A 12,056-nucleotide genomic window follows, 5' to 3' on the forward strand; every position below is an offset into this window, starting at 1 on the left:
ACGCGGCAGGGCTAAGTCCGGGGCACACACTGTGTTGCACTCAGCCCCCAGCCACCCACCGTTGGTGTTAACACGCCAGGGGCTGGAGGCTCGCCTGTGGGCACCAGAGCCAATGGTAGGGCGCAGTGCGGAGCCCGAGGGTGAGGAGTCCAGGCCTCACAGGGCTAGGCACACGCACAACACAGGCCGAGGGCACCATGCGTGAGGAGTGTGAGCACGACGGAGCAGCCTGCCGTGGGCAAGGTGGGGGGCAGTGAGCGCAGGGCATGGGTGCAGCGAGCAAGCGTGGGCAGGCAGGGGGCAGCAAGCGCAGGGAGTGGCAACAGGGTAGCAGCGTGTGTGGGCAGGCGGGAGCAGCGAGCGCAGGGAATGGGCCGCAGGGTGAGCAGGTGGAGCAGTCGGGGGGGGACAGCGAGCGCAGGGAGTGGGCGCAGGGTGAGCAGCGTGGGCAGGCGGGGGGGCAGCGAGCGCAGGAAGTGGGCTCTGCAGGCGAGTAGTGGGTGGGCATGCCACGGGGGCAGTTGAGCGCAGGGATGGGCGCAGGTGAGCAAGCGTGGGCAGGCGGGTCGGCAGGAGGTGCAGGGGAATGGGCGCAGGGTGAGCAGCGGGCGTGGGCAGGCGGGGCGAGTCGAGCAGCAGGGTAGCACAGGGGGCGCGGGGTGAGTCAGAGTGGGTGGGTGGCGCGCGCAGGGCGAGGGGCAGCGAGCGAACAGGGAGTGGCGCAGAGGCGAGCAGCGTGGGTGGGCCGTGGGGGGCGCGCGTGCTAGGGCATGGGTGCAGGCAAGCAGCGTGGCAGGCGGGGGCAGCACAGCGCAGGGAGTGGAGCAAGGGTGAGCAGCGTGGGTGGCGCAGGGTAGGCACGAGCACGGAGTGGGCGCAGGCGAGCAGCGCGGGTGGGCAGTGGGGGCAGCGAGTGCAGGGAGTGGGCACAGGGTGAGCAACATGGGTGGGCAGCTGGGGGCAGCGAGCACAGGGAGTGGGTGCAGGGTGAGCAGCGTTGGGTGGGCAGGTGGGGGAGGCGTGTGCGGGTGGGCGCAGGGTGCAGCAGAATGGGTGGGCAAGCTGGGGGCGCGGTGCAGGGAAGTGCGGACAGGAGCAATCAGGGTGAGCGAGGGAGCATGCGGGTGGCGCAGGGCGGATGGAGTGGCAGTGGGCAGCGAGTGCAGGGATAGGGTGTGGGCGCAGGCGAGCAGCATGGGTGGGCAGCTGGGGGGCAGCGAGTGCAGGGAGTGGGCACAGGGTGAGCAGCGTGGGTGGGCAGGCAGGGGGCAGCGCGGGTAGGGCCGACGCCCGCGAGGGGCCGTCCGGGGGCCCCAGAGCCCAGCCCCGGGCACTCACCACTGGCTGCAGTTGTCATGCAGGAACATGTCCCCGGGGAGGCGCTGCTCCTGGCTGAAGTCGCAGTGGCACTGACTGACGTTCACGCAGCCCCCCTCCTGCAGATAGAGCCCCGGGGGGCACCGGCACCCTGCCAACGCCAGCCAGACGCAGTGAGGCCAGAGGGCGCAGGCTGGGGCCTGCTGGATCCTTGGTGCCCATGGATTGCGTCACCCAGCAGGGACCCAGAGTCACCCACCAAGAGAGAAGCCCCGGGACTCCCGTGGGCTGGCACAGAGCCTAGGCCCTGCTGCCAGCAGCTCTGTGGAGCGGCACCGGTACTCTGAGGGTGGATGGGGAGGGGATCAGGCCAGGTGACAGCTGGGGGTGTGAAGGACGGTGCCATTGGCCAGGGCCCCTGGGCTCTCGCTGATGCCCTGCCGCCCCCCAGCGCCGCTCACCCTCCACACACTGGCTCTGGCAGCTCCTCTCGGCATTCAGCTCCCGGCACGATTGGGGGCACGGCGCCACCAGGCCCCTCTCGCAGTCCCCAGCCTGCACGTGCACCATCTCCGGGCCGCAGTCTGGAGGGGCGCACGGCACTCAGGCAGGAGGCCCCAGATCCCCCACCCCTCCCAGTACCCCCCATTCACATTCACACCCTCCCCCTGCTCACTCCACGTCCTCTCCCACATTCCCCACGCATACCCATGGGCCTGCATCTCTCCCGACCCCCAAAGCCCCTCCCCGCCTTTGCCGCACTGCCTTGCCCCCCGGCCCCGCACCCCCTTACCGCGGGCATCCCCGCAGGGCTGCAGGTTGCAGGGCTCTGTTTGCACGGTGTCGCCGGGGCAGGGCTGGCCCCCGTTCTTGGGTGGGGGGTCGGTGCAGCTCCGCGTGCGACTCCGCACTCCGCCCCGGCACTCGGCGTCGCAGTCCGACCACTCGCCCCAGGGGGCCCAGGCACCGTTCACTGGCCCAGAGAAGGGGCAGGGACGGGGTGAGCACAGAGCTGGACAGCCCCACTGGGCCTGCCCCCCGCCGGATTCCCCTCCCCCTGCCACAGGGCTGGGGCCAGCTCCCCACGGGACAGTCCCACACAGTGAGGTGAACTGGGGGATTCCACCTTCCCCCAATGCCTCCAACAGCAGCCAGGCCAAGAGCAGAGGCTGGGAGGGGCAGCTGCCTGGCTCCAGGAGGGCGGGAGTGGGGCCCACCCCTGGCAGCCCTTGGCCTGGCCCCAAGCTGCAGAGCTGGGCCGTGGGGCTCAGCACATGGGGGCTGTGTGCTGAGGAGGGGGCTGAGCCTCTGTCCCCAGCTGCAAGGGGCTGTGCAGAGGGGCAGGCAGGCAGGGCAGGGGTCCCTGCTCCCCAGAGGGGCGTAGTAGGTGGGACGGGGGTCTCTGCTCCCCAGGAAGGCAGGTTTGGTGGGTCTCTGCTCCTTCGGGGGTGCGATGGGGAGGACAGGGGTCTCTGCACCCCAGGGAGGCAGGTTGGGGGGGGTCTCTGCTCCCTGGGGGGTGCAATGGGCGAAACAGGGGTCTCTGCTCCCCAGGAAGGCAATTTGGGGGCGTCTCTACTCCCCGGGGAGGCATGGTCGGTGGGGCGGGGGTCTCTGCTCCCCAGGGAGGCAGGTTGGGGTGTCTCTGCTCCACAGGGGGCTGCGGTGAGTGGGGCAGGAGGTCTCTGCTCCCCAGGGAGGCAGGTTGGGGGGGGTCTCTGCTCCTCAGGAAGGCAGCTTGGGGGGTTTCACCTGGGCAGGCCCGGCGGAAGCAGGAGCGGCTGTCGAACTCGTTGTGTTCGCACTGGCCCCCGGGCAGGGCATTCCGGAGCAGGTCCCGCCGGCGGAAGGTCACACCCAGCCCGCACGACCGGCTGCACTCGCTCCAGCCACTCCAGGGAGACAGGATGCAGTCCACTGGGGGGGCAGGAGACAGGCCTTAGAGCTGGGGGTCCCAGGGCTCCGGCCAGCCCCCCCGCCCCAGGACAGTTCCCCAGCCGGACCCCAGCCCAGCCTTGTCTAGCCCGGGGCCCCAGACGGGGGGCATGCAGCCTGAGGGCCGCCAGGGCTCCCATGGGCAGGATCTGCCAGGGAATGAGGGAACCGGACAGCTCCAGAGCCTGGCCCCTGCTGCCAGCTGGAGATGGAGCCAGTGGGAGGTTCAGGCAGCTCCCCGAGCGTCGCTGGGAGGTGCCGCGGGGACGTGCCCAGGGCCGAGCGCCCACAGCAGGTGTCCGGCACATACCACAGCTGCTCTCGTCAGAGCCGTCCTGGCAGTCCGGGTGCAGGTCGCAGCGCTTCTCCAGGGCCAGGCACTCCCCACTGCCACAGGAGAACTGCTTGGCAGAGCAGGCGCTGGGCCGCCCGGTCGGGGAGGCCAGGGAGACGGTGGGGACAGCCAAGGTGGTGGGGCCTCCTGCAGAGACAGGCAGCGACAGGGTCAGTGCCGCCCACAGGAGAGAAGTTAGGGGAGTGCCTAGCCCAGCCCCACAGCTGCCACCCACCAGGGCTAACGCTGACCCGTGGGCCTGGCCCATTCGCTCAGCGTGGAGCCGCCCACCTCCAGCCCCTGGGAGCCCGGCCTGGCAGCGCCTGGGCCAGCCTCGCCGCGTTTGGCCCTTGTGTGACCCACTGGGCTGCTCCGGGCTGATTTCCTGCCCTCATCAGGGGTGGCCCCTAGCCCCCTGCTGGCAGTCTGCAAAGGGGGCTCGAGGCTGAACCCCACGGGCCCCAGGAGCAGGGCTGACAGCCCCACTTACTCCATAGAGGCCCCCAAGCAGCCACCAGGCAGCAGGGCCCTGGAGAAGGGCCGCTCAGTGCCCCATGTATCCATCTGCAGTCCCCCTTGGCCAGCAGTCACGGGCTGAACTGGGGGCTCCGAGCCCTCGCTCCTGCCCTCTGTGCCCAGCCTGGCCCCAGCCCTGGGGGTGGCGGAGTGGGAATTTTCTGTAATGTTTTGTATGAACATGGTGGGTGCCTCAGTTTCCCCAGGTGGTGGTAAAGGGCTGGTAGCTCTTCCCAGAGGCCCAAGGAAGCAGATGTGGCTCACACCTGGCTGTCTGCAGTTGGGGGCCAGGTCAGTGGAGGGTCCCTGAAGACAATGACAAAGCCAATCACTGGGACATTTGGTACCTAGCAACTAACGATCCTGGGTGACCGCCCCTCCTCGCACCAGCTGGGGAGCAAAGGGCGGAGGAGGGGCCTGGAGGGCCAGGCCTGGGAACACAAACGAAAAGAAGGGGGGTTGGGGGGACAGAGCAGGAGCCAGGGTCCGTTCCAAAGCTGGGGCCCTGGCCCCGCTCCTGTGGGTCGGTGACCAGGGGGAGGGTGCTGGGAGGATCTGACGCCTTGTGAGCGCCAGCTCCATTGTGGGGTGGCTGCGAGGGGACTCCCCAGGCTGCAGGTTCCAGGTAGGGCGGGGCCCCTGCAGCTGAGCCGTGGGTCTGGCCCCATCCCTCTCCCCACTCACCGCAGTGCCACTCATCCGACCCGTCCAGGCAGTCCTCCTGCCCGTCGCACACCAAGGCAGCCTCCACGCAGCCCAGCACCTCGCAGGCAAACTGGCCCTGGGTGCAGAGGAGCCGGGGGAAGGGCAGCCCTGCTGGAAGAACACACGGGCTGGGGGGCTGGCACTGACCCCCCGGGGGTGCCCAGCACAGAGCTTTCCTGCCCCCAGCAGCGCCTCACATGCGGCTCTGCTCCACTGCGGGGGGCTGGATCTCGGCAGGTCGAGGCCTGCTCCCCTGGAGGGCACAGACTGTCTGCGGGATCCAGGGGATCTCTGAGTGGCGGAAGGAGGTGCCAGGCCGGGGCACGTGGGTAATGCCCACCTCACAGATCCCAGGAGCTGCAATGATGGGCAGGGTTTCGCAGGCAGCTCCCCCGTGGGAGTCAGCAGCTCTGCTCCCTGCAACGGCTGGGTTCTCCTTGGGGGTCACCCTACGCCCACCCCGGCTCAACTGGCAAGCTCCACGTCCCTGCCCTCCCCCCAGCACTGGCACCAAACAGCTGCCCCCTGCTTACCAGCCAGAGTGGTGGCCAGCCCAGGTCTGCCAGGCTGGGAGGGGCTGGTGTGCAGCCCAGGCAGCCTCGTTGGGCCAGGCCCGGGACCTGCTGCCGACACAGTCACGGCCGCCATGCCCGGCAGGGTGGGGCCCAGCAGGCGTGGGGTCCCCGGAGAGGTTGTCCCTGCCCAGAAGAGCCCAGGAGTCCCTGGGGACCAGGTGGTGGGCATTTCCCCAGGGCGCTCGGGCTCTGGGCTTGCCACGCCGGGAGCTCCGGAGCGCCTGGATTCGTCTTCCAGGCCAGGCATCCCAGTGCCCCACCAAGGCCGAGCTGTGCTCAGGTGGGGCACCTCGGTGCCAGCTGCTCCAGGGCTGCGCGTGTCCCCAGCAGGCCCTGCCGTCCCCAGCGTTGGTGTGGCACCCGGCTCCTTCCCTGGGTGAGCAGAGAGAAAACGTGTCAGTGACGGGCCAGGCCAGTTACCCTGCCATCCTCCAGCCCCGCCTGTCTCCCCCCAGCCCTGCCTGCCTCCCTGGGCCCGGCCTGTCTCCACCCCAACCCCAGCCCCGCCTGCATTTGCCCGGCCACCCCACAGCCCCACGTGTGTGATGTTATGAGTGTAACATAGCAGTCATTTTTTTTTAAAACATCATCTTAATGAAATGTTTATAATCTCACTGGAAGGTGACAGGGCCCGAAAGAGTTAATTCCCTCCCAGACAGACCTGACGCAGGGCCCAACTTTAGAGGCTGGCTAGGAAGATTTATTAAATGAACAGAGCTTTGAGATGCAGCCGCATTGTTAGAGGCAGAGGGGAAGCTGTTTGCTCAGGGCTTGTGACGTAAGCAAACAAGTCTTGTCTATCGCTATAGCTTTGATTCAAAGCTCAAACAAGGAATATTAACATTTAGGAAGACACTTGAGGGAAATAGGATTTTTGTCTATGTGTCTCTGTGAAGGTTGTGGTGACCTGTATCTGAGCTGTTTCATGGGTAAATTACGCTGTGCTAATGGCCAGGCTGGTTGGGAGACAGAAGACTAAGCTTATTCTCTCAGGCCAGGAGGCTGCTGGAAAATGTATCCGAACCCTGGGGCCAGCCTGTTTTATCTGAGATCTGCTTTGGGATTTGGCTGAGATTTGCTTTCCGTGACACCACCCCCTGGGGCAGCAGGGCGCAGGGCTGGTTTGGGGATTGTGGGGCTGCTGCCGTCCCCAGTGCCTAGGACACTCCTGCTCTCTAACTGGGGGGGACCCAGCACCTGGTGCCACGCCTCTGCCCTGCTCCCAGCCCAGTCTCACCTGCTGCTGCGGTGCCCATTGGCCTCACTGACTGGCCCATGGGTTTGGCCTCGCTGCTCTCATTGACTGTGCTGGGAACCCTGGATCCTGGGACCAGAGTCGCCGTGGGGAGCAGGGGCTGCTCGGAGGTGGGGCTGGTCCCCAGCAGTGCAGCACCTGTGAGAGAGGGAGAAGGAACCGATCAGCAGGAGAGCCATGGTGCTGGCTGAGCTGCTCCTGACCCCCAGATCTCCTGTCCTGCCCCCTAAGTCTCCCTGTCCTGCCCCCTCCCACACACTTAGCACAGCCCTGCTCGCCAAGGAAGGCCCTGCAGCCGGCCCTGCCATCACAGAGGGCTGCGGGGGCTTCACACAGAGCCCCGAGCCCTGCCCCCCCAACCAGCAGCACGCCCCAGTGACCCCCACCCCAGGCAGAGCCATGCACTCTGGGCTCGCCGAGGCAGAGGCTGGACAGCTCAGTGGAGAAGGCTCCGGGCCTCACCCGCCGTGCCCAGGGCCTGGCCATGTGGGAGAGGCACCCACAGCTGCCCGTGCTGGGAAATGGGGCTCAGGGGAGGGCAGGAGACATTGGAGGGGCTGGGGAGACAGAAAGGGCTCAGAGAAACCTTCATAGGGCGGGGGGACAAGTGCCTGCTGGTCCCGGGGGCAAGGGAATGGCTAGCGGGGCCGTACCTGGGACCGGGCAACGGAGCTGGGCAATGGGCCTGAGTCACTCACACCCGTGTGGGCAGAGCCCCTTGCCTGTCCATGCCCTGCCGCTGGGGCAGTTCTGGCTCTCCCTGCTCCCGGCTCTCCGGCCCCCGGCAAGGATTCCCCAAGTAATGGGAAGTTTCCCTGGGGACTTGGCCAAACCGTCCCTGGCTCAGGGCCTTGTCGCTCCTCCCTGCGGCGCCCTGACTGACCCCAGGTGCTCGCCCCCTGCCCCAAGCCCGGCTCCAGCGGCTCAGGCCACTGGCAGCGACCAGCTAGGCCTTTTGCTCCCCGGTGCCCAGGACTCTGCCCTGTGGCCTGGCACTGGTCGGGGCTGGGCAGATGCAGGGAGAGGCCCCTGAGCAGGTGAGGCTCAGCTCAGCCCCAAATATACTCAGTGCAGGGCTGGGCCCGGTGGAGCCGGGCTGCCTGCTCCGACGCCCGACAGGGGAGGGCAAGGCCGAGGCCTGGCGCTACCCACCCCTCCCCTGGCAGGGACTGCAGGGCGCCCACAGGGGCCAGAGCCCAGAGCATAGGGCGGGCACCAGCCTGTGCAGGAGCCAGAGAAAGGTGCTCCAGAGGAGGGGGCGAGCGGCCCAGGGCAAGGGGCTAGAGCAGTGACCAGAGGTACCAGGGGCCCAGCCCCCCTTCACCCTCCTGCTCCCTGTCCCAGCCCCAGAAGGTCACAGCCCCCCCCCCTTGCTCCCTGTCCCAGCCCCAGAAGGTCACAGCCCCCCTCCCCAACCCACTCCCTGTCCCAGGAGTCACAGCCCCACCCCCTCCCCACTCCCTGTCCCAGCCCTGCGAGGCCCCACCCCCGCTCCCTGTTCCAGCCCCACAGAGTCCCAGGCCCCCCCCATCTCGGCGGGAGCAGCACTCACTCCAGGGGCAGCCCAGCACCTCCATGCGCAGGTGGATGCTCCGGTGATACTCCACAGGCACCAGCCGCAGGTAGCGGGCCAGGATCAGAGGGTGCAGCTCCCGCTGCACCGGCGTGTGGCTGTCGAAGTTGCCCTCCAGTACCTGGCCGAGGGGTGCAGAAGAGCAGTCAGCCCGGGGCCGGAGGGCAGGCAGGAGAGAGGATCTGTCCCCACTGCCAGCTGGCGTGAGAGGGGAGGGGGCAGGCTCGGGGGGTGACCGAGGCAGGGTCTGGGTCTGGGCTGCACCCAGATCTCCAGCTTCAGCCGAGGGCTACGCTGGTGACTCGCCAGGCCCCTGAGAGTGGCACCTATGTGGCATGAAAGAGCAGCCCCTGGAGATGACGGGTCCCAGCATGCAGTGACAGGAGCAGCCTGGCTGGAGAGACCCTGAATGCTGCCCCAAAGGGCCCGGGCACTGACTGGGCAGGGCACCCGCGGTACCAGGTGAGCACGGCACACTGGGCTCTGGAGACGAGGACACGGTGCAGAGCTCGTGGGCTGCACCAGGGCATCTGTGGTACCAGGTGAGCATGGCACGCTGGGCTCTGGGAATGAGGGCATGGTGCAGAGCTCGTGCCATGCACATGGCCCAGCGGCCTGGGCACTGACTGGGCAGGGCACCCGCGGTACCGGGTGAGTGCGGCACGCTGGGCTCTGGGAATGAGGGCACGGTGCAGAGCTCATGGGCTGCACCAGGGCACCCGCGGTACTGGGTGAGTGCGGCACGCTGGGCTCTGGGAATGAGGGCACAGTGCAGAGCTCTTGCCACGCACATGGCCGGGGAGGGGGCGCGGGCAGGTACCTGAGCCGGCAGGTGGGGCGCGGCTCCAGGCGCTGCCCCCGTGTAGTTGCGGTAGCGCACTCCGTCGTGGCTGTACTGCAGGAGGTATCTGGTGACGTAGCCCCCGGCCGTTGGGCCACCCTGCGTGACCAGCGCGCTGACGAAGGTGGGCCGCAGGAAGTCCACCTGGAAGTAGGGGCTGCGGTCGGTCTCCAGGGGGCTCCAGCCTGGCTCGATGTTCAGTCTGGGAGGGGCAGAGGGGAACCGATGGGGCAGGCCCAGCGCCAGCCCCGACAGAGGGCAAGAGCTGCACAGGCCCTGGCACCCTGGAGTGGGGAGTTACCCACCAAGATCGATCGACGCCAGGGCCCTGCCACCTGACGGCTCCATCCCTCAGGGGCTCCGCAGCTGCCATGGGGCATGACCCCCCCCAGGGCACCCACTCCCCTCCTGCCAGCAGGAAAGGCTTAACGAGTGCTCAACAATTATTTGAGCATAAGCTCTTGTGGAAATAGCGGAAAAACCACAACTTCTTCTCGGGCAAAAACTATTGGGATGCGAGGGCATGTGCCCTGCAGGAGATCGGGGGGTCTGTTTCTCCTAGCCACACTGCCAGCAGTGGTTCAATTTCCAAATAAACTCTGTCAGCTTTAGAGGTGCTGTGCGGCCCCCCTGGTCCAGAATTCCTGTTTTCTTCTGGGATCTGGGGAGGGCATCTTTGCACTGGAGGAGCATCGTGCCGCCACGCATGAGCACAGAGACGGTGGGGCGTAGGGACAAGGTATTCTCCAGTGCACTCGTTCCGGCCTGTTAGAGAACCCAAGTAAGAGAGGCAGACGTGACAGGACACCTTCCAGCTGCTTGAGCAACAACCTGTGTCGCCTCCACACGGGGACGAGCGTGTAGCTTGAAGTCTACTAACGTAACAGTGGTATCATGTAACTTGGCACAAGGAGATCTATCATAGGTCGAACGATAAGCTACCGGACCCAAACGCTTGGGAGCAGTCTGCAATATTCACTGCCCTGCGTACGTGAAACGAAACCGCACGTGCCCTGTAGCCTCTGAGGTGGGTCCAGCATCTCCGAGGATTCATGCCTCCCACCTTGAGACCGTAGGGGCTCGGTCGGTCTCACCAGGGGCTACCATCGCCTGGTCCTCTGATTTGTTTCGAGCGCACTGGGAGGGAGCATAAGCGAGCGACACGAGCCCGTCTCGGAGGCAAAGGCCCAAAGTAAAAGACCCAGGAAGCACCCGACGTGTGTGCAATATGTAAGAACTGATCACACACGCGCAATAGGCGGAGAGCCCACACTGGGTGGGGCTCAGTCACCTCCCACTCAGTTAAATCGTAAAAATCACGAGTATACGACCTCTGCTTTGTCCATGGCACAAGGAACCAGAGCATTCGCCAACATACTATTACGAAAGCGTCTCCTCTTTCCCAGGCCTCTGTATCGCCTCTGACCATGGGGGCACACTCCAGCATGAGAGCTAACAAGATCACACATCTGTATCCACTCAGCTCGAAACTTGCCTAGCGCGGACCACGCGGTGCAGGTCACACAAGCGCACAATAATCATCCCCACCGCGCCTGATCCGAGATGCGAGCTACCTTGCACCGCCCACCGAGATCGGACCAAGCCCACATCCGACCACTCACGATGATGATAGTACGACACTTAATATCAAGAGATAAGTATTATTTTGTCAATTCACTTGCTGGGTCCGGACCGACTCTCAACTGACCTGAATTTTTTGTTACCACGACTACCGCCACTCCTAGGAGCGTCGGATCACTTATATCCCCGTCAGCTCGCTGCGAGCATCTCCATCTTCACAGCTTGATGAGTCCCACTCTGCTCTCGTCTCGTATTTGGTCCAGCTGAAGATCTAGATTTGTGAGCTCGGGGCTCCGAGCTGCGGGGTCGTCCGCTCCCTCTAGCTCTCTCAGTTTCAACGGTATCTCGGGCGAGAGTGTTAGAGGATCCAGTGGAGTGACCTGGGGGACCAGGCCAGCCTGAGCGACGCAGAGCTCGGCTGTGAGACACACCCTGAATAACATGAACCTACGCATGTTGAGTTCGAGCGCACCGCGCCATACCGGCTGGGTGCCGGCCTGGAGTCTGACGCCGCGGACCCCAGCACACTCCGCCTCTCTGCATAGTAGACAGCCCACGGCCCGTGCCTGAGACTGACGAGCTCACACCCCTGCGCGGTCAGCGCCCGGCTCGCGCACGTCTTTCCCCACCGGCCGCCATGCCGGGCGAACCCCGCGCACGCACTACGCCCCGTCCCAGGGGCCAGTTCCCATCCCGCACAGCCTGCTCGTGCCCTCTTCCGCCAACAGGGATTGGGGGGGACCTGTGTCCGCGGCCGAAGGGGCCCTGCCCCCGTTATCGCGACCGTCACGTGCCCTGGCCCAAGGGGCCCTCCACTCCGTTCCCACCCCCCGTCCTGGCCGGGGCCTCCCCCATTCAACTCCACCCACCTCTGGCCGAGAGGGCCCTCCCGTCCCGCACCCCCATCCCCTGGCCGAGGGCCCTCCCGCCATTCCCACCACCATCCCCCGGAGGGGCCCTGTCCACCGTCCGCCCCCATCCTGCGCCGAAGGGGCCCGCCCCATTCCCCCCAACCCACGGTTTGCCACGTACCACACCCGTTCCCAGCTGGAGGGCCTAACCCCCGTTCCGCCCCTGTGCCCTGGCGAGGGGCCCTCCTCAGTTCCCACCCCCATCCATGGCGGGAGGCGGCCTCTCCTCCTTCCACTCATACCCTGGCTGAGGGGCTCCTCCCCGTTCCACCCCCTTCCTGGCTGGAGGGGCCCTCCCTCCTCCCACCCCACATGCCCGCCGAGAGGCCCCCCCACAGCCGACCACGAGCCCGTTACAGCACCCATACCCACACACTGCCGGGGACCGCCCCTGTTACACTCGCCTACACCCCCCACACACACCAGGCCTGCCGGAGGGGCTGGTCACAACGCACAGACGCGAGGGCTGCTTCACAATGTGGGCACGTGGTTGGACCCCGGCGTCTGGGGGGT

At 66.5% G+C, this 12,056-nt stretch overlaps 1 protein-coding gene across 1 annotated transcript in view; it reads right to left on the reverse strand.

Annotated features, from left to right (window-relative positions):
* The window catches only part of LOC116838058 (SCO-spondin-like), a 168,823-nt gene that overhangs the window by 83,928 nt on the left and 72,839 nt on the right, over positions 1–12,056 (reverse strand). The window contains exons 35-44 of the mRNA XM_075063419.1: positions 8,190–8,331; positions 6,620–6,775; positions 5,341–5,754; positions 4,784–4,915; positions 3,563–3,751; positions 3,070–3,234; positions 2,111–2,290; positions 1,779–1,901; positions 1,339–1,468; positions 60–94 (exon numbers count right to left, since the gene is read on the reverse strand). Of these exons, the coding sequence (XP_074919520.1) occupies positions 60–94; positions 1,339–1,468; positions 1,779–1,901; positions 2,111–2,290; positions 3,070–3,234; positions 3,563–3,751; positions 4,784–4,915; positions 5,341–5,754; positions 6,620–6,775; positions 8,190–8,331 (1,666 nt within the window). The remainder of the gene's footprint in view (positions 1–59; positions 95–1,338; positions 1,469–1,778; positions 1,902–2,110; positions 2,291–3,069; positions 3,235–3,562; positions 3,752–4,783; positions 4,916–5,340; positions 5,755–6,619; positions 6,776–8,189; positions 8,332–12,056) is intronic.

The sequence above is a fragment of the Chelonoidis abingdonii genome, chromosome 2, assembly GCF_003597395.2.
Source record: "Chelonoidis abingdonii isolate Lonesome George chromosome 2, CheloAbing_2.0, whole genome shotgun sequence".
Lineage (NCBI taxonomy): Eukaryota > Metazoa > Chordata > Testudines > Testudinidae > Chelonoidis > Chelonoidis abingdonii.